Genomic DNA, 21,522 nt, shown 5'->3' with positions numbered 1-21,522 from the left:
AAAAAAAAAAAAAAGTAAAGTAATGAGGCAAATTTGATGCATATAAATTTCCCCAAAACATCTAAAACTCAGACCAAGAAGAACAAAAAGACTACCAGAAGATTTGGTGTCTTGCGTAAAGATGATCCTGTGTAAGGCCCTGGTGCTAGCAGACAGTCAAGGAAGTCTACACCGCCTACTCTGGTCACCTTTCTAGTCATGTATGCCAGGATTCAGGGGTTTCAATGTCTTCTCTGACATCTTGCTTGACTCACCACTCTCAGCAACACATCCAAACAGATCCCTCTAACTGCAGGTAATACTGACTAATAAAAGTAAAACCTAATGCTTATTGAGCATTTATAGTGTGCACCTTGCATCCTGTATTCTTTATGGGTACAAGTGATTTAGTCCTCCAAGCACCCAAGGAGAAAGAAGGTAGGGAAATTTTCCTACCTCATGGATGAGGAAACTGAATTGAATGACTTGCCCAAGGTCACAGAGCTGACAGGTGGTGGCGCTGGGCTCCAGCCCACTCTGAAACACTAAAGCTCTGATTAGATTTTGTGGGGTCATTTGCCAGCAAAGCCTACAAATAATTCAAATAAGTTGATGGGCTATCTAAGAAAGTCATTTCATTTTAACTAAACCTCTTAATATAAATATAAGTCCTTCAGTGGCTGACCTTGGAAAACAGCTCAACAGGTGCTGCGACAGCCTTCTGTTCTTTCAAGTACCACTCCCAAGACCATGCTCCCTGTGCAGCCGCTGAAGGGGCTGGAAGAGAAACACACAATGACTTTTCTCAAAACAATTAGTGACAGGAAAATAATAAAACTCACTTGACAATAAACTCAAGAAGCAGGCTAATGAGTTAAATTGGTAATTGAAAGACCCAGCAACTAAGAGAAGCCTTCTCTCTCATTTCATATGAACATTTAGTTAAATCACCTAACCACTCCATATTCAGCTCTTCCTGTTTCGGACCCAGCTAATGAATATGTCCCACCCTCAAGAGAATGCCCAGTGAACTCTCAAATTGGGTTCCATCTTGCTCCTCTCAAAGAGGGTGAACAGGCACAGGCTTTCTGGAAAGTGATTCAGTTAATTTTACAGTGGATAGTCTAAAGTTCTTTATAATCTTCTTCCACTTTCATACTTCTTTTTGTTGTGAATGTCAATTATCACAACCTGTGGAAAGGTAACGTGGCAGTATTTGTCAATGCTTAAAAATCGTTCCTGGCCTGGCGCGGTGACACACGCCTATAATTCCAGCACTTTGGGAGGCCGAGGCAGGTGGATCACTTGAGGTCATGAGTTTGAGACCAGCCTGGCCAACATGGTGAAACCCTGTCTCTACCAAAAATACAAAAATTAGCCAGGCACGGTGGCGGGTACCTGTAATCCCAGCTACTCGGGAGACTGAGGCAGGAGAATTGCTTGAATCCAGGAGGTGGAGGTTGCAGTGAGCTGAGATGGTGCCACTGCACTCCAGACTGGGTCACAAGAGCGAAAGCTCATCTTGGGGGAAAAAAAAAATCGTTCCTGAAAGTTGAACCAGCAATTCTCCTAGGAATTTGTCTTAATGCAATCATAGCAGATGTGTCCAAGGGGCAAAACACAAGAGTTTTTTTCCTAGAATCCCACATCAAATTAAACACTGGAAACAAAGTCAAGGTCCACAAAGGAGGAGGTAATTAAATGCATTACATGGACGTGCCCTTTCAAAACCAGCCAGTAAACTGCATTGTAGACGACTGTCTAAAGGCAGAGGAGGACTATGTAATGATATACTACTAAGTAGGAAAAAGAAGCAGTTAAGGAAACAAATTGATCATTTTTGGTAAATGTGTAATAGATTAAATAAGACTAAACTTACATAAATCAAAAACATTTACATGAAATCATCTTAAGTGCCAGAATTATAAATAATTCCTTCCCAATTTTATTTGTGCTTTCTTTTTCTGCTTTCCAAATTTTCTAGATGAATAGCTAATCTTTGTAATTCAACAAAATTATCATTTTTGAATAACACAAGTCTGGCAAAAAGGATTAATAGTTATCTTAGGTTTACATTCTACTCCCCAGTAATTTCTTCTCTAGGATTACATACTAACAAAGTAGTTAAGCACTGATAAAAGTTGATGGTAAAAATGTATATCACAAAATAACAGCAGAATGCAAAGTAGTATTCATATGGGAAGGAGGTTAAAGAAACTATTGTACATATATACATATATGATTCTGAGGTTATCAAAAACTATATTTTTATGTTTTACATATTTCATATATTTTGAGAATTATCTGGGTTAAGTAAAAAATCTAAGTAAGGACACAAAACGGTGTCTATTTAGATCATATCTGCTGTTTCGTGTCCTTATGCTAAGTGAAATAAGAGGCACAGAAATATAAATACTGCATGATCTTATAGACATGCAATAAAAAAAATCAAACTCATTGAAACAGTGCTTAGAAAGGTGGTTACCAGAGGCTGGATGAGAAAGCAATCAGGAATGAGGAGATGTTGCCCAGAGAACACGACGTTCCAGTTAGATAGCAGGTATAAGCTTTAGAGATATGTTCTACAGCATGCTGACTATACTGAATAATGTTATGTACTTCAAAACTGCTAAAAAGAATAGATTTTAAACATTCTCATGACAAAAAACATATGAGGTGACAGATATGTTAATTAGCTTGATGTAATCATTCCACAAGCATATATCAAAAATCACACTGTACCCCATAAATATATACAATTATTTGTCAATTAAAAATAAAATAACAACATACACACATATATATTATACAAATTATTCCATATATTAAGACATTCATTTATTCACATATTTATATAGCACCTTTTATGTGCTAAGCAATAGGCATATGTGTGTCCACACAACCAAACACATTCTCTTAGAAAAGCAATCAGAAAGAAACAGCAGAATACTAACAGTGGCTACACATAGATGGCAAGATTGATGTAAATATTCTTTCGTTATTTAACACAATCTATAGTTAAAAAATTATCTACAAGTATTATTACTTAGCCATACACACACACATCCTTGGAGAATACTCATCAGAAAATGCTATCTGAGTCCTAATTTTAGCATCTATCTTGCTGTGAATGTTCCAGAAGAAGATGCAGATGGTAATAGGTCAGCGCTGCATCAGCACCAGGGATGTCAGAGGGTAAGATGCACCGATGCACCTCTCACTCAAACATTTGAAACCTCTCAAGACAATATAATAATCTGACTGAATAACAAACACAAAATTCATCATTTGGGCAGGAATAATTCATGTAACCTTTGTGTCATTAAAAAAAATTTCTGACCAGGTATGGTGGATCACACCTGTAATCTCAGTACTTTGGGAAGCCGAGGTGGGTGGATCACCTGAGGTCATGAATTTGAGACCAGCCCGGCCAACATGGTGAAACCCCATCTCTACTAAAAATAAAAAATTAGCCAGGTGTGGTGGTACATGCCTATAATCCCAGCTAGTTGGGAGGCTGAGGCAGGAGAATTGCTTGAGCCTGGGAGGCAGAGGTTGCAGTGAGTGAAGATTGCGCCATTGCACTTCAGCCTGGGCGACAGAGTGAAATTCCATCTTGGAAAAAAATTAAATAATAATAATAATAATTTCTGAGCCCCTGTTAATGCGACAAGTTGCATGAAAATGTTATGTGGAAATTTTATCCATCACCACTAAAGTACGTAAAATCTGCTGTCTAGTAGATGAAAAATAAATCATATATACTTTATTTCTTTTGCTACCTGTACATGTCATTGACAACAAAGGGAAGTAATTTAAACATAGCTAATAAAGAAAAACATCATATCAATTTACAGCTAAAAATTAAACTAAAAACTTCATGGACATTAATATTCACTATCTGTCACAACACGAACTTGTTATTGCTAGATACACTTACTAATGTATGAGACTTTTTAAAGCATTTTAATCATCAAATAAGACACCAGAATTGTCATCCATGGATTTTCTTGTATTGTTTGGAAATAATGAGACATCATGGTGTGATTTCCATCAAGGAGCTCACAGTCCATTGGCCCATTAAAACGCCTAAAGGTTTGCACCGCTTCTGCCACATGAGATGTTTTATGTTGCCAGAGAGAGAAAGCGATCTGACAAATCCTGAAGATGCTCCAGGAAGACTATTCAACATCCCAATTTCCACACAAGCATTTTGCTGCATTACAATTATGTGCTTTACAAAAAACATTACAGCAGTGTTGGCTCTAAAGCAAATACAGATATCTCATTTTCTACAACAGCTGTGTTCTTTAAAAGATTGCATGTAATTTCTCAATTTAATCATATTTCCAATTGTCACACATTATCATTTCACCAAAAGTAAACTCTAAGGCCTCCTTTTATGATCACATACGTACCCAAGAGTCTTTTAAAATTGATCAAAAATAAGAATGTATAATATCAAACAATACGAACTTTCATTGAATTACATCTTTCGGTGAAGCAAGAGGATTACTCAGTAACATCGTGCCTGCAAGTGAGATGAGGGAATACGAAGTTTGCTTGCGTCTCAGAGCCTGTAGACAGGTCCTCCCTGGTCACTGAATTATAAAGGGATTCTCTAACCCCTGTTTCTCACCATGTTGTTTCATTATTCACAGAAAGTATTTTAGCTGAAATTAACCATATTCTACTTGGAAGCAGAATATAAGCTTCTAAAACGGAGGGGAAACCATCTTGGTATCGTTCATCATTGTTTCTCTGGAGCTACAATCATACCTGGCCATAAATATTTGTTTAATGGGCCAGGAGCGGTGGTTCACACCTGTAATCCCAGCACTTTGGGAGGCCAAGCCAGTTGGCTCACCTGAGGTCAGGAGTTCAAGACCAGCCTGGCTAACACGGTGAAATCCCATCTCTACTAAAAATACCAAAAAGTAGCCGGGTGTAGTGGTGGGAGCCTGTAATTCCAGCTACTCAGGAAGCTGATACAGCAGAACTGCTTGAACCTAGGAGGCGGAGATTGCAGTGAGCCGAGATTGCGCTACTGCACTCCAGCCTGGGCAACAAGGGTGAAACTCCGTCTCAAAAAATAAAAAAATAAAAATAAAGTGTTTAATGAATTAAAGGAAAGGAAGACAGGCAGAATAGTACTCTGGTCTTTAAATATGAATTCAAATGTGTCTATTTTGATCAATTCATTTCTCAGTTTCCTGGAGAGAAGGAACCAATTATGAGACAACACTGGTTCAGTCACTAAATTTATTTTTTCTGCAGTTTTCTCAGACATACTACAGATATGGCACTTATTTTATGGAATATTAGATATTCATACAATTTCATAAACCCTAAATTCCATTTTTTCTCACTATATTCATTGGCTCTAGCAAAATGTTCCAATTATTACCCTTCTGCCAAACATTACACAATAAACAAAATATATTTGATTATATATTACCTGTCACTTAATATATACATATTGTATACCAGGTACTGATTAGGGTATGTGTATGCGTATACGTGTGTGTGTGAGCACATATGTGTGAATGTCTACATTTTCACTTGTTATTTACAATATTGAATATTAGATTAATAGCCCTATTTTACTGTTCTGAAAAGCTGAAGCTCATGGAGATCACACAGTTCACACAGCTGGAAAAGTCTGTATGTAAACAAAATCCCTAGCTCAGGCATCCCCACTGTACACTGCTGACTCACTCTAGCACACACAGTCAAAATGGAACAGAAATGCCTATTTAATTAGTTACTTTTAAGTTTAAAAGCACCATAAAATTAAGTTTGCAGGAAAATGAATAAGGTCACTCATGGATGGTGGCTTTGTAAATTTGATTTAAACTTTTGAAAGTCATGTTGACAATACATATTTATAGCCAAAAATTAAGATGTTACAATTCACTGATCTATTCATCCCAACTTTAATATTTTATTCTAAAAAATGCAAAATAAATAAATTCAGCCTTTACAACAGTGCAAAGTTGGAAAAATATCTAAATATCCAATAATAGTCAAATAAATTATATTTATGATCACATATTACTTTTAAAATATGAATTAAGCACAGTTTATATGAACATTATCATTAGAACTGCATGTTTATATACAAATAAAAATCATTAAAAAATGAAGACTACGTGTTAAGGCAATGAGATTTGTGAAGCAATGCAAGACAAAGGCTGACAGATTTGGCCACAAGAATATCCAGTTCTAGGAAATTGTACAATACTTATCAGGAATTTTATGAACCCAAAATGAAAATGTCAGGGGGTAAAGAATGAATCAACTGTCATTCTTAAGGATACAACCAGGTATATCTTAAGAGTGGCCCTTTCCCAATTCCATTAGCCATAAACACAACCCTTCATGGTGATATTTCCACTTCACTTCAAAAGCTACGCTGCACGTGACTCCGTCAGAAAATGCCTTAGGATATGTGAGAACAACTGTCAGTGGCAACCAACCACACCATTATAAATAGCACCTTCTTTTGTGGTACCAACTGGAAATGATACAATCTTCCTAATCTTAACAACTGATCACTGCTGAACAATACCCCACTGAGGCCACAGCTGCAGACTCACATTTTAGTCCCTCTGCCAGGTCACTGTGACAGGATCCTTTCCATGCTCTCCCCACATTTTTCACATGCACAGTTAGGCTGCTTTTCATTTTAGTACTACCGAATTTAAATTCATGTAGTGCTCATCTCCCCAGGCAAAGCAGGTACTGAGAAAACCCAACTTCTCCCTCACGCCGCATTTGCTCGAGTCAGGGAGACAAGCGTAGACACAGATAAACATCACCCATAACCTGACATATGGTGGGACTCAGTGTTTTGACGAATAAACAAGCAGACCCAAGAGCTAATACGGCACAGTTAAGAAACCCAAACAATGTGTCTGGAATCAAAATGAAGGAGGATTTACTCTGAACACAGAAAGCTTCCCGGAGGACAATTCTCTTTGAGCTGAAGAGAAATTTGGCAAGCAATCCAGGGAGACGCAGCGTGGGCAAAGTCAGGGGACTGGAAAGAAAAAGCTGCTTCTGCAAATGCCAGAGTCTGGGAAACGTTCAGCACAAAGCTTGCAGGGATCCACTCAGCAGAAGGCTGCACTCTAGGGGCTGGAGGGGCAAATGTAAGACCAGGCAGGTTCCTCAAAGTCGACCTAACAGGTTTGGTCTTTATTCTTGTGGTTTAGAGAACCACTGGAGACTTCTGAGTGGTAGATGATATCATCAGAAATTCCTTTATGAATCAGCACTAGGTAAGGATGAAATGGATGGAGAGACAGGCAGTGGAGACTGAGAATGACCACACAATAGTCCAAACAAGCGACAGAGTGGGTGTGTCCTAAACAAAGGGGGACATGCAGTGCCCTCCATGGTTACAGAGCCCCGGGGGGGAAGCAGGGCGTGAGGGGAATGGTGAAATGAATGTCGAAGGGTACAAACTCTCTGTTAGACCAGAGCACTGGTTTGGGGTTGGTTTTGGTTGTCGTTTGTTTGTTTGTTTTTCAGTTCTATTGCACACCATGGTAAATGTGGTTAATAGAGTACTGTACATTTCAAAACTGCAAAGAAAGTAAATTTCAAATGTTCTCTCTGCAAAAACATGTTAAGTATTTGAGGTGATGGCTAGTTAACTAGTTTTATTTAATTATTCCACATTGTATTTATAAATTATAGCATTACTTTGTACACACTAAATTTATACAATTTATAAGTTGTCAATTTACAATAAAAAAAGAAAGGTAGAAAGGAAATTGAGAGAAAATGCAGAAATACGATCAACAGGCACAAGGTGGGGCAGCAAAGGTAGAAGGCAAAATAGTCCCGAAGCTGCCGGGCACCAGGAAGGGCCAAGCAAGTGGAGGGACCAGCGCAGAACGCGGAGGAAACTGGGAGTTATTTTCCGAGATGTTAAACTTTTGGTATCCGGAATAGTCTACAATAGGTGTATATAATAATATGTAAAAAACACACATTCAACAAAAGGCAATGCAAAGCTTTTCATGCAGAGGCAGCCATGGGGATTACACCGAGGAAGAAGAGCTGAGGTCAGGGGAGGCGCTTCCTCGGCCGTGAGTGAGGTGGGGGAGGCGCAAGAGGGAGGCAGCATTGGAAGGAGGCGACAGAGACCTGGGGGCTCCGGGGAAAGGGTTTTCCATGGGACAGGGAGATCAGCACCATCAAAGGCTCTGCTCGCCCAAGTAAGATGCAGATGGGAGAAACTGCTGGATCTGACAGCCAGGGTGTCACTGGGACCACAGAGGCAGAGATATCGGCAGAGGGATGAGATCAAAAATCAGACTGCAGAGGTCAAAGCACGAAAGAAACAACTGGAAAGGTTTGCAAATGAACTGGGAGGCAGGTGACATAAGGGCTTGACGGGGAAGAAGAGAAAGGAAGTCTTCGTTGATTGCTGCTGTTAAGCATATCAGGAGACAGGACATCTCAGTTCCTCCATTGAGGGTAATGCACCCAGAGAGAGAGAAAAAGGAGGCTCTCAGAAAAGAGGGATAATCGACCGGAGAGAGAGGCAGAACAGACAGGTAGCATTAGGAACACAGGCAGGGGGAGGACCCTGAGATTAAAAGGCACGTGGTGAATGAGATTAAAAGCAGGAGAGTTTTAGGCTACTAGGGAAGAAGATGGGAGGGTACCCCACCAACTACCCTCACCGCCTTCATGAGGTAGGATGGCATCTGCTGAGAGGAAAGGTCACAATGGTGCCTTCAGGAGCATGGGGAAAGGGAGAGTTATGAAAATTCAACTAGGACTGAATATAAGGAATACAGACGGTCCTGACAGTCCCACTGCATTAAACTGGTGGTTCTGAGGAGGCAACTGGCACCAGGGGACTTTCTCCAACAGCTCCTGACAGTCAGAAGTGGGAGCAGATGGTTAAGTTTGTGGACAGCTAGGGGCTGAGGAGGAGACGGCCAAGTGGCTGAGAGGCTGTAAGCCATGAGAATGTGAGATAAAATGCCTGAAGAGTCCCAACTGGCCTGGGAGGCAAAGGAAGTCAGAAGACAACCAACAAAGAGCAAGAAAGAATGGAAAAGCTAAAATACGAAACACGATTCTTTAAAAGATTCCACAGAATTGAAGGAGAGGGAAGAGCTGGGAGGTGTGAGGGTGTGATCAAGAAGGGGATTTCAGAGTTCACCATCTGGTGATTCAACAGTTTATTCATCCAGTGCAAAGTGTGGTCATCCCTGGAAACTTGTCAGAAATGCAAATGTGGGGGCCACACCTCAGATTTAATGAATCAGAAACTGTGATGGGGACCAGCAATCCACTCAAACGATCCTTCCAAATGATTATAATGCATGTTAAAGTTTGAGAATCATTGTTCTACTATAAGTGAAGAAACCTGCAAAGTAGAGGAACAAGTAATTCTGAAGGAGCTCATCAAAGGTTTCCCAAACCATGTTACATGCCTTAAAGATTAAGGTTCTCAAAGTGTGGTACCCAAACCAGCGGCATCAGTGTCACCCAAAAAATTGCTAGAAATACAAATTTGGGAACATCAGTGAAAATGTGGGCCTCTACTGAATCAAAAACTCTGGGAGTAGGGCCCAGCAATCTGTTTCCACAAGCCCTCCAGGTCATTCTGATGCAGCTAACTTTGAGAACTATTGCTTCCTATTAGGGCCAGGTTCCTGTGGCAGGTGGCCCTACAGACAGGACAGCCTCAGAATCCCGACTACAGTTACTGTTCTTGAATTTCAATGAGTCTCCATCCTCCCCAAACATGTATTTTTGCACTACAGCCCATTACTTGAGCAAGCTTGAGTGACCTCTCTTCCTTGCAAAATAAACAATCTGATTAAACACTATGCTTAGAATTTCAGTCTTCAGTCTATATGTACTGTCAAGTCAGTGGATGCTTTAAGCGAAGAAATGTCACAATAAGTTTTGGACTTGTGTCTCCTCTGCCCTGCCTATTGTTTTTGCAGCTGTTTTGATTTTTTTTTTTAAAAAAAAGATAGTACTGATGGCAATTTTAGGGATACTAGTATAGAATAAGAAAGGATGATTTATCATAGAAATATCAGGAAGGAGACCATGCCGCACGCAGGCATGATATGACGAGGTCTCGATTTGAGATAGCTGCTGTGAGGATTGAGAGGAGCAGAAAGAATGCAGAGAGTCATCTGAATGAGACGTGACAAAACTGGACAATCAACGAGATGAGAAAGAGGACTGACATTTCTAGCTTAGGAGAGTGAATTTAGGATTATGCCTGCCACTATGCAAGACAAAACTAGAGGAGTGGGCTTAGTACCTTTTCAGAGATGCTGAATCTTTGAAATCCAAAGGCATCTAAAGGAGATTTAGGATGAACCCTCTGCAGACGTTGCAGGAGAAAGTTCAAGGCTAGAACTATGGATCTAGTGCCCATCAGTGTGCAGGGCATTAAAGCAGAGGAGATCCCAGGGAGTGTGTGCAGAGCATGGGGTTGGTAGGGCCAAGAGGAGCCTAGTGACCTGCAGCTGTTAAGATGTGGGTGGAGGAAAAACAACCAAAGCATAGTGACAAGGGGCAGCCAGAGAAATGGGAGGAATGCAGGTGGAAATGCTTTCAAGTATAGAACTTCATTGTCAAATTTGATTTAAAAAGTAAAACAACATGAGGACTGAACAAAGACAATTGAATTCAGTTAACTGGAAAGAGGTCAGTGGCCTTTACCCGAGGCTGGCTACAGTGCTTGACTGAAGATGCAGGAAAAAGTAGGAATGTGAAGCTGGAGAAAGAGGTGACGTCAGGGGCAAGTGGGAGGGTTTGCCTTGGGATTGTTTCCACTGAGAAAACAGGGAATGTGTGCTGACGCAGGCAGGCCTGGAGGTAAGCAGGAGAAGGCTGGAGGACAGTCTGTGATGAGGAAGAGGCTCACAGGTGTGTGTGTGTGGAAACATGCACTAAAATGGTGCCTTCACATGTGGCAAACACAATAATGACATTGCATTAGTGGGAAATCATCAATGTTTTTTAGCCATACTCAATCATGAGATTGAATAGGGAAATCATCAATATTTTATTCATGTATGACAAGACAAAGGGAAAAAACTCCAAGCTAGGTGCTCATTGGTTCAACCAATACTTTTTAAGTACTGTGAAAGGAAAAGAAATCTCAGGACCCCAAAATCACTAAGCCAAAGGGAAAGGTCAAGCTGGGAACTGCTTAGGACAAACCTGCCTCCCATTCTGTTCCTAAATAAGATAGCTACAAAGATAAAAAGCTACATACCTCCTTCACAATTTGTCCATAAGGAAATTCTTTGTGGACAAAGGGCAGACAGAACTCAAAATCATCCCTCTGCTCATTGAGATAAATGTGTACCCTATCGCTTCCTTTGGAAAGGCTTATTAGAAACTCAAAGAAATGCAACCATTTGTCTCTTATCTACCTATGACCTGGGAGCTCCCTCCCTGCCTCGAGGCGTCCCTCCTTTCCGGATCAAACCAATGTACGTCTTACATATATTGACTGATGTCTCATGTCTCCCTAAAATGTATAAAATGAAGCTGTGTCCAGATCACCTCAGACCCATGTCATCAGGACCTCCTGAGGGCGCATCCTTAACCTTGGCAAAATAATTTTTAAAATTGATTGAGACCTGTCTCCGATACCTTTTGACTTATAGTACCTTCTAGGAGACAGACCCTGTGTTAGGTGATAATGATTCAAATAACGATAAGATATGGCTCTTGCCCTTAAATAGGATGCAGCTTAGTGGAGGAACCAGATAACTATCATACAAGGAAAATCCAATTGCAAACATATGAGCTAAGGGCTAAGAATACGGTGGACAGAGTAATCAACATTGTCATGAGGACAGTATTCATCCAGTCCTCATTTTTCATTCAACTAATATTAATTGAATGCGTATTATGTGCTCAGAGCTTATAATCCAGCACAAAACAAACCACTAAAAAAAAAAAAAACCCCCCGCCTGTATCCATCATAAATTCTAGTAGGTGAAGACAGGCAATAAACAAGACAAATAAGTAAAATAAATGGCATGTCAGACAACAGTAAGTGTTAAGGAGAAAAATAAAGACAGAGAAAAGAAATAGGAAATGCTAGCAGTTAGGGGCTCTGTAAATTTCAGATGTGGTGACCTATGAGAAACAAGGAAGACAAGAAAAGAACGGAATTGCATCTTTAAAGCACTGAAAGCCATAAAACCGTCAAGTAAGAATTATATATCTAATGAAGATATCCTTCAAAAATGAGACTAAAATAACAAACTTCAGATTAAATAAAAACTGATTTTTATATGTCTGTAATTTCATTTCTAGAGTACAAGTGTCCACTCTTGATTGAGTTCTTCCTTACCCTAGAGTATTTATTTTGTCTCCTAAAAATATTCTCGTAAAACATTTTCTAAGTCTTTAATCTATTTGAAATTCATTTTTATATAGACAAAGGCCCCTTGGGCAAGCATAACCAATTAAATAAAAAATCTATGCTTTGTTCTCCTGAACTGATTTACCGTCATTCTCATATATTACACGCTCACATGTCTCCTTCTGGTTTCTCTATCCTGTTCCACAGATTCCTGTTTCTATTACTATACCACCAGAATGTTGGGGATTTAGGCATAAAAACATTTTATTCAAATGAAATTAAAACCAGTTGAGATTCTATTTTAGAAGTGAAATAAATATTAATGTGGGAGAGCTGACATTTTTGTGATATAGCTTTCCATTTATTCAAATAGTAATTTCTATCCTTCAGTAGGATTTTCCAGTTTTCTTCATATAAGACCCTTCCTATGTCTTATTCAACTTACTCTAAATATTTTATGTTGTATTGCTATTATGAATGGAATATTTTTCCTTTTTAAATTTCTAAGTGCTGATGGCTGAAATACAGAAAAGGCAACAATAAGTTTTTGTATTTATCTTACATCCAAACACTTCAACATTCTTGTATTAATTCCAATAGTTTATCATTAGATTCTCCTGGGTTTTCTAGGTATAAAGTCTTACATGTGTAAATATGTGTCTTGTCATCTGTAAATATGCAGCTAAGTGGAGGAACCATATATATGTGTTTATATATACATATAAACAGAACCATACGTATGTGTTTATATATACATGTATACATATATACAAATACATATATAAACACATATATATGTATTTTTTAATCTCTTCCTTCCAAAGTTTGTGGTGCTCATTTAATTTTGTTGCTTATTTCATTCGCTAAAAATTCCAAGACAATAATGAATATTAATGATGATAGTGGGTATCCCCGGCTGTTTCCTGAATTGAATTGAAGGGTTTTAATGTTTTGCTATATATTTGCTGTTACAGTTTGGTAAATAATTTGTATTATATTCAATCCTATTTTACATAAGTTGTTTTGCAAGGAATGGAAGTTAAATTTTATCGAAAGCCATTTTAGTATGTAGAGATCATTACATGGCTAGTCATGTAGTTTAATTTGTTGCTGTATAAATTATGTTGGCAGATTTTATAATACTGAACCTTGCTTTATCACTGAATTTTACATTACTCATCATTATACCTCCTTAGTAATATACCAGGATATCATTCTTCTAATATATTGCTGGATTATATTTGCCAATATCTATCTAGGATTTCATATTTATATTTATATGTGCTATGTATCTATAGTTTAGTTTCATTTATTGGCTTCACAAAGAAACTTTCACCTTTTCCTGTGACCTGGAAGAGTCTATCATTGGAATTATCTGTTCTTTTAAAGATGAAGACCAGTGCTGCTGTGATCCACTCTGGACCTCACTTATCAATGTCTTCTACTGGTCTATTCAAATGTTCAACCTTTTCTTGAGTGCCCTGTGATAATCTTTAGTTTGCTAGGAAATCACCTGGTCCTTCCAGGTGTTCAAATGAATTTCTATAGAAATATATGTATTATTCTTTCTCATGTTTACCAAAAAAAAACAAAAAAAAACTTCTTCCACGTCTTTGGTTTTCCCCTTCTCGTTTAGTAATTAAACTTAAGGTCATATGGAACATACTGGTTTCTGGCCTACAAGAATGGGTAAACAGTGACAGGGTTAAAAGTGACCAGGAACATAGAGAAAAAATTGGGGACAGGAGTGGTGATTTGATATGGGTGAAGGATACCAGGTGGAATTCACTTTCAGCATAGAGTTGAGACATAAATCTGCAGCTAGGTAGCATAACCGGAATAGCATCAAGATGATAACAAAAGTCACCCAGAGAAAAAGTGCAAAATGAGAAGAAAACATAGTTGAAACACAAGGGAATCCCAACATGTAAATGGAAGGCAGAGTGAAGAATTGATAAAACAAAAAGCATTGAGACATAAAAACCAGGACAGACTGATATATCAGATCACAAGGAAAAAACAAGAGAAGAGTGAGGAGAAGAGGAGGGGGAAGAAGAGGGAAAGGAGAAGGAGAGGAAATAGTCAACACCTCACTTGAAAGTCAAATGGGTGAATGTGGACAGAGGGGTGAAGACAAGAAGAAACTGCCAAACAGATGGAGGATCACTTTAACAACAGGATTGAATGCTGAGCAGAATTCCTGAGTGGGCCCAGTCCTGTCACTAGAGAGGAATCAAGAACTGAGGAATCTCAGGTTTCTTATCGGGATATCCATGTGATAGTGAAGTCTGCAGCAAAGAGCACATCTGTGTGCAGATTTCCCACTGTTAACTGATTTCTCCCTTGCCATGTAGTAGATGTGGAGAAGGAAGGTCTATGAATATAATTTGCATCACTGAGACTGCATAAAATATACTCCATATAATTAGGAGGTTAATATTAAGATAATCCCTCATGAATACCACCCTGTAAGTCATCAAATTAACAACCACCTATATGAGATGGCACTATTCACTTCATAAAGTGATTAACTATTTCCCTTGACCTTTTTCCTCTACATATCCTAGAGACATCTAATGTAATAGATTAAATATAATATAGCTCCAGCTATTACTGCTACTTTCATTAATTTGATTCTGTGAGTCAGAATTTAGATTTTCCTCTATTCAAGACATCCCCTGGTGGGCTTCAATTAATGGATATACTTAAAATATTATTCAAGATTATATTTCTCTTGACACTAAAAATGTCTCAAATAAATTCTTTTCAAAATCATATCTCAACTCCACAGCTTGCTAACCCTTCGAAACACTAGTCATTCTCAGTGAATGTAAATTTAAAATACGAAAGGAACACTGAATTTCAGTTCACTAGCAGATCATTTGGGGTAAAAGGAGGGTATTTTTATTAATTGAAAGCTAAATTAGCACTGCTTAAAAGAAAATTTTAATGTAAAAACATCTAAAACAGTTTCATAAAATAAAATCCCTGGACAGTGCATTCGAAGCAGCCAGTGAAGATTTCTATTAGTTCACAGGGGCATTTTCCCCACTGAGCTTTTTTGACTTTTTTGGAATGAGAATCCCTTTGTCCTGACTTGAATTACAATGTTGTGTCAATGTAACAAGAAAGTGCAATAGCTGCCAGACCTAATGACTAAAAGCCCTAAACTATGTGCTAAAGGAGCTCAATAATAGCACAGTTCCCTTAGCAACAGGTACAAGATAATTCCCATTTCCTTCAAGGAAACCTAAAGTTATTGCTCTGTAGCTTAAAATGTGTGACAGGTAAGATAATGGCCTTCCAAAGATGTCCACATCCTTATCCTTAGAAACTGTGAATTCATTATCTTACATGGCAAAATGATTTTGCAGAGGTGGTTAAGCTAAGGCCCTTGAGATGGAGAGAGTGTCTTGGATTATCCCAGTGGCCCCAGTGTAATCACAGGAGTCCTCAGTGGAAGAGCTTTCCCAGCTGTGGCCAGAGAAAAAAGTGACCATGACAGGAGCACAAGAGAGATGCGACCTTGCTAGTTTTGAAGACGCAGGAAGGGGCCATGAGCCAAGGAATGCAAAAGCTGGAAAAGACAAGGAAACAGATCCTCCCCTTGAGCCTTCAGAAGGAAGCAGCGCTGCTCACACCTTGACTTGGGCCCAGTGAGACCCAGATCACACTTCTAACCTACAGAACTGTGAGATAATAAATTTCTACTGCTTGAGCCGCTATGTCTGTGCTGATGGCAGGAAGAGGAAACTAACACAGAATGTGCATCAGGAATAATCAGTGCTGATGGCAGGAAGAGGAAACTAACACAGAATGTGCATCAGGAATAATCAGTGCTGATATTTAGTAAACTGTTCAGTCTCACCACTGAAAAATTTCTACATGCTCAATAACTAGGAAAATTGACAAAACAGTCATATTTAATTTGTCTGAAATATAAAAAGTAATTCATAAAGAATAAATTAGTTTAACACTATAGTTATCACATGGTAGGTACTGTAGTCTCTGATTTGAACTGAGGTTCACTGTATGAAATGTAAAACAAAGCATCCACAGCTAACATTTTCCTCTCTTTGAGCTGATGTTCAAGGAAATAATTAATGATAGCACACAGAGACGGCACCAAAGAAGTCTTCACTATCCTATTGTTTTTGTACATAAAGCTTATGGTGCTAATTCCCCAAAATAGTTTTAAATATGGTCATAAATTGCCAGGACTGAAATGTATTTAACAAATCAGGTAACCATTTTAAAGACAAAAAGGATGATTTCCCCCAAGGTTTACTTGTGGCAGTAATGTCTTATTTCATGGACCAATTACCCAAATAAGCCATAAATGTGCCACTGATTTGAATAACTGGTTTCAATTCTCAAGCATTGTTTCTGTGTTTTAAAAATCATCAATAAAACAGAATTTCGTTGTGAAATTAAATCCTGATCTACTTAATTCAGATTTGCAATTATAAAAAATTAATTATGACAACAACTAGCTGAGAAAAATTACAAATATTTTCCCCTAAAATCCTAAGCACAATGAAGACAACTACAGGTAAATAGAAGTGCAAGGAAAATAGCAAACCACGGTAATGTAGTTATCATCATATAGCAAAATTAAAATAATAGTATCATAAACTTTTAAAAACTGCCTTTGGATAACTTGATGCTTATTTGGAGAACAAATACGTTTCTACTTGAAAATCCATTATCATCCAGACAGATTCATTCTGGGTTATCTATTACCAATACAGAGCTATCTCTCCACAAGACACGCTATCACATTCCTGCCAAAAGCTTCAAAGTCCTTTTATTAACTATGGGACAGTGTCCAACCAGCTGAGCACAGCAAACAAAGTGCTTATGCACGAGCTCAAACCAACTTTCAGTCTCATCAACTGTTCTCTCTAGTTACTAATTAAACCAATACTCATGGAGGACCTACTGCGTACTCGGCTCTATGGGCACAGAAGGAAACAAAATTGTCCATGACACTTCCCTCACAAGCTTTAAAATCTACTGGGGAGGGATCAAATAGTCTGAAATATAATTGCAAACCATACTAAGTAAGTGCTTTCACAGAATACAAGGCCATGAGAGCACAGAATAGGAGCCCAAGACTTGTCTGAGAAATGAGGAAAAGCTTCCCTGACAAGTGGCATGGAAGTCAGAGCTTTTAGCAATACATGTACCTATAATTAGGCAAAAGAAGGACTTGGAGAGGGAAAGAAGGGATGTTTCAGGCAGAAAGGATGGCAGATACAAGGGTTCCACAGCAGGACCTCAAACAAGGCCAGCACTGTGGGAGCAGGAGGGAAGAAGGGACACATTGCAGAAGATGAGGCTCGGGAGACTGGAAAGGGCCAGATGCTTCAGAGCTTGGAGGCCTTAGTAAGGATTTTGCCCACATCCTATCCTACAGGCAATGGGAAGCACCAGAAAGGTTTTAAGCAAAGGAAAGGTAGGGAGGTGGACAGGATCAGGCTCATATTCTGAAAAGAACAATGTAGCTGGTATTGTGCACCTGGATTAGGGAGTACCAAGAGCAGGCCTGGGGAGATCAACTGCGAAATCTAAGCAAGGGATGACAGCTTGGACTCAAGTGGTATAGGGAAGATGAAAATAAATGGACAGATGAGAAATATTCCAGAAACAGAAGCAACAGCCTCCCTTGTCAGATTGCCCAAGGGAAGTAAAAAAAGAAAAAGGTCCCTTGAACCTCCAGGCAGCCCCCGAGGTCCTGGCTTGCGCTGCTGATGGGCAGTGCATTCACTGAGCTTGGGAGCAACGCCTCCTCCCCAAGACCCACGGGTACAGGCTTTCTTAAGATGAGACTGACTTTAAATCCAGCATGTAAGAGCCCTTTCATCCCAAAATAATTAACACATTTCTCATGCTTTCTGAAAGTTTGTATATTTTTATAATCCTATATATCTTTTAAATCTGTTCAACTGACTAAAGGCCAAGCACATGCCTCTGTCATTTTCCCTTGCTCTTCACTTTCATCAGGAGAGTCACAAACTATTGGCAAAAATCTATTTTCACTTAAAGTGCTTTTTGAAAAAGTTATTTTCTACACATAGCTGTTTCTGGTTATGTAAGAAAAGAAAAACCAAATGAGTTTTTAAAGGTTTAAACTTCAGCTCTGACTACTCCTCAAAGAAAAATAAGTTCTTTCCTAAGCAGGATAAAAATACTAAAGGAAATGCTTCACCTAATGTTACTTCTCTAAATAGTTTTACAAACAGTCCTATAGGAACCTCCTAAGCAAAATGCGAGCATCTACACCAAAAAGAGCCTCAAAGTTATTTTTAAAACTAATAAATTCCTTATTTAAGCTGTTCCAAAAAAATACCATTTATTAGTGTCTCCCTGGAGTCAAACATTTTACAAACATTTTCTCATTTAATCCTGACAATTTTATGGGGTAAAATATATTATCTATTACTCCCATTTCACAAGCAAGAGAATTGAGGCGTAGAGAAGCTAAGTATAATCACTTGTTGGAAGTTACAACATGGCCAATTAAGTGGTAAAACCAAAATTCAAACAAAGTCTGTTTGATTCTAAGCACACACACTCTACACTTCCTTTCAAATATAAAAAGGAGTCACTTTTCAGAAGGAATATCTAGAAGTTCAGATTTCTAAAAGATAACATTTACCCGGGGCTGAAGACAAAACCACGGCTGAACAACCAAAGTCAGGGCTATCATTCTCTACCTATGTGGCCCTGGCAGCCATGCATTGGCCTAAACATTAGGAAAGTTTCTGTGCATTGCACTATAATGCTTTAATTGTGAGTTAGATGCTGTCTTAGAGGAAAATCTTTGTTGTTGTTGTTTAGTATCATTCAATTATACATACGAAGTCAGGAGAAAAATAAGATTCCAGCAGTGAACATTCATTTCCAAGTGAATTTTTAAGGAAATAATGTATTCTACAAAGTGAGCTACCATACAAATACAGCTCGTGCTTACACGCTGAAATAACAGCAATTTAGCAAAATAGCAAAGCCACATCACCAATTCCTATCTCCTTCCGGCTGCAGAGGGAAATCCACAGGTGCTGTCCGGGGGCCCGCACGTCAGACCCACCAGACTCAAAACACGACCAGACTCAAAACACGACCTAAACACGACCGTCACGTGACTCAAAACACGACCATCACGTGACTGTCCCTCATGGGAAAGTCGAAGCCAAAGAGGAAGCCAAGCAAAAGGGCCAGGAGGAGGAACAGGCCCGCAGCTCAGCCAGGCGAGGCGGGAGGCAGGCACTCAGCTCCCTGGCGGGCTCCCAGACCGCCGCAGCACCGCCACCTGGAGGGGACGCACAGGCAGGCTGCGCACGCAGGCTCCTTCCAAGCCCCCGGTCGCTTTTCTTCCACAACAGGCTCTCCTCCGTGTCATCTGTGCTCTTTTTCAGGGCAGTATCCTATTCTGCCTCATCCTCTCGGCCTTCTTCTTTCCCTTCTCTTTCCCTCCTGACCGATTCTATGATTCCATGCTGAAGCCATTCTGTGCAACAGAGCAAGGTGGGAGGACAGGGGTGGAGACAGGTAGAGTGACCTTGGCCCCGAGCCCGCTGGAGGAGCCCAAACTGGTAAGAGGGTATCTGCGCAGGGGCTGCCCAGCGTGGGCAGTCGGAGCCCAGAAGGGGGAGGGAAAACATCCACAAGTTGGGGAGTCGGCACAGGCATCACAGCCTGGCATCACAGCCTGGCAGAGCAGCCTGGCAGGGTGGCCTGGCATGGGCGGGGGCGGGAATTAACCCTAAACAAGGAATTAAGGGCACCCACCTGGAGGCTGACCCAGCAAGGGGAGTCCAGTGTCCGGAGGGCGTCGAGAGGGTGGCTTCTGTGGGGCAACCTGGTGCGGTATTAACACCCACTCAGGGTGAGGAGGCGTCTGCAAAGGGGTGGCCTCTGCCAGCTCTTGGAGCAGAGGAGCTTGAGGATGGCATCCACAGGGAGGCAGTCGGATGGTGGAGTCCGAGTGGGATGAGGTGGCCATGGATGCCAGGGAGGGGTTGGTGGCAGCACTGAAGGATGGTGGGGGCACTGAACAAATAAGCAACTATACGACTAAGGGGAACAGAGCCATGTTTCTCACTGTCAAAGACTGGAATTCAAATATACAAAGACGGAGAACTGTTAATAGAATGAATCCTGTGGGATGGGACTGGAATTGGAGGTATCACTGTTAATTCTGATTTCAATATGTAGAGATGCACCTATATGAAAATAGTGCTATAAAGTGTGTGTGTGTGTGTGTGTGCATGCGCACATAGCAATTTGTAAGTATATGTGAAAGTAATCATATAAATTGGGTCATTCTTGTCATTCCTAACTAAAACAGAGCCAAGAAGTCAGGGAAAAAGCACTCAGGGCACATACCATTGCTCCAAAGATGGAGCTCTCTGCAAGCCCTGCTGCTGAAGCCACCTGCTGTAACCTAAGACCAGCTTTGCCTGATGGATACTGAAGCAAGCTGCTGGGACTCTAAGACTGGTTTTACCCACCTGTCATTCACCAATCAGAGCTTGCCAGCTCCCCAAATCTTTACTAGTACCAATGAACTTTTTTTTAAAAAAAAGTATTACTATTATTTTTTTTATTTATTTATTTTTTCCTGAGACAGAGTCTTGCTCTGTTACCAGGCTAGAGTGCAGTGGCGTGATCTCGGCTCAGTGCAGCCTCCGCCTCCTGGGTTCAAGCGATTCTTCTGCCTCAGCCTCCTGAGTAGCTGGGATAACAGGTGCGTGGCACCATGCCCAGCTAATTTTTGTATTTCTAGTAGAGACAGGGTTTCACCATGTTGGCCATGCTGGTCTCGATTTCTTGGCCTCGTGATCCGCTCGCCTTGGCCTCCCAAAGTGCTGGGATTACAGGCGTGAGCTACCACGCCCCGCCTGAACTTTCTTTCAAAACAATACCTAACATTTCCCCTTCTTATAAAACCTTCAGCCAGGCTTGGTGGCTCACGCCTGTAATCCCAGCACTTTGGGAGGCCAAGGCGCGCAGATCACTTGAGGTCTGGAGTTTGAGAACAGCCTTGCCAACATGGTGAAACCCCACCTCTACTAAAAATACAAGAATTAGCCGGGTGCGGTGGCTCACGCCTGTAATCCCTACGCTTTGGGAGGCCGAGGTGGGCGGATCGCCAGGTCAGG

The 21,522-nt window shown here is 40.1% G+C and overlaps 1 protein-coding gene across 2 annotated transcripts in view; it reads right to left on the bottom strand.

Moving 5' to 3' along the window:
* The window catches only part of L3MBTL4 (l(3)mbt-like 4 (Drosophila)), a 465,654-nt gene that overhangs the window by 310,080 nt on the left and 134,052 nt on the right, over positions 1–21,522 (bottom strand). For both annotated transcript variants that reach the window (XM_011969788.1, XM_011969787.1), the window contains one exon: positions 665–756. In XM_011969788.1, the coding sequence (XP_011825178.1) occupies positions 665–756 (92 nt within the window). The remainder of the gene's footprint in view (positions 1–664; positions 757–21,522) is intronic.

Source organism: Mandrillus leucophaeus, unplaced genomic scaffold (assembly GCF_000951045.1).
Source record: "Mandrillus leucophaeus isolate KB7577 unplaced genomic scaffold, Mleu.le_1.0 Scaffold903, whole genome shotgun sequence".
In the NCBI taxonomy this organism is placed as follows: Eukaryota; Metazoa; Chordata; class Mammalia; order Primates; family Cercopithecidae; genus Mandrillus; species Mandrillus leucophaeus.
The sequence above is the reverse complement of the archived record's forward strand: the minus strand, read 5'-3'. Positions and strand labels throughout refer to the sequence as shown.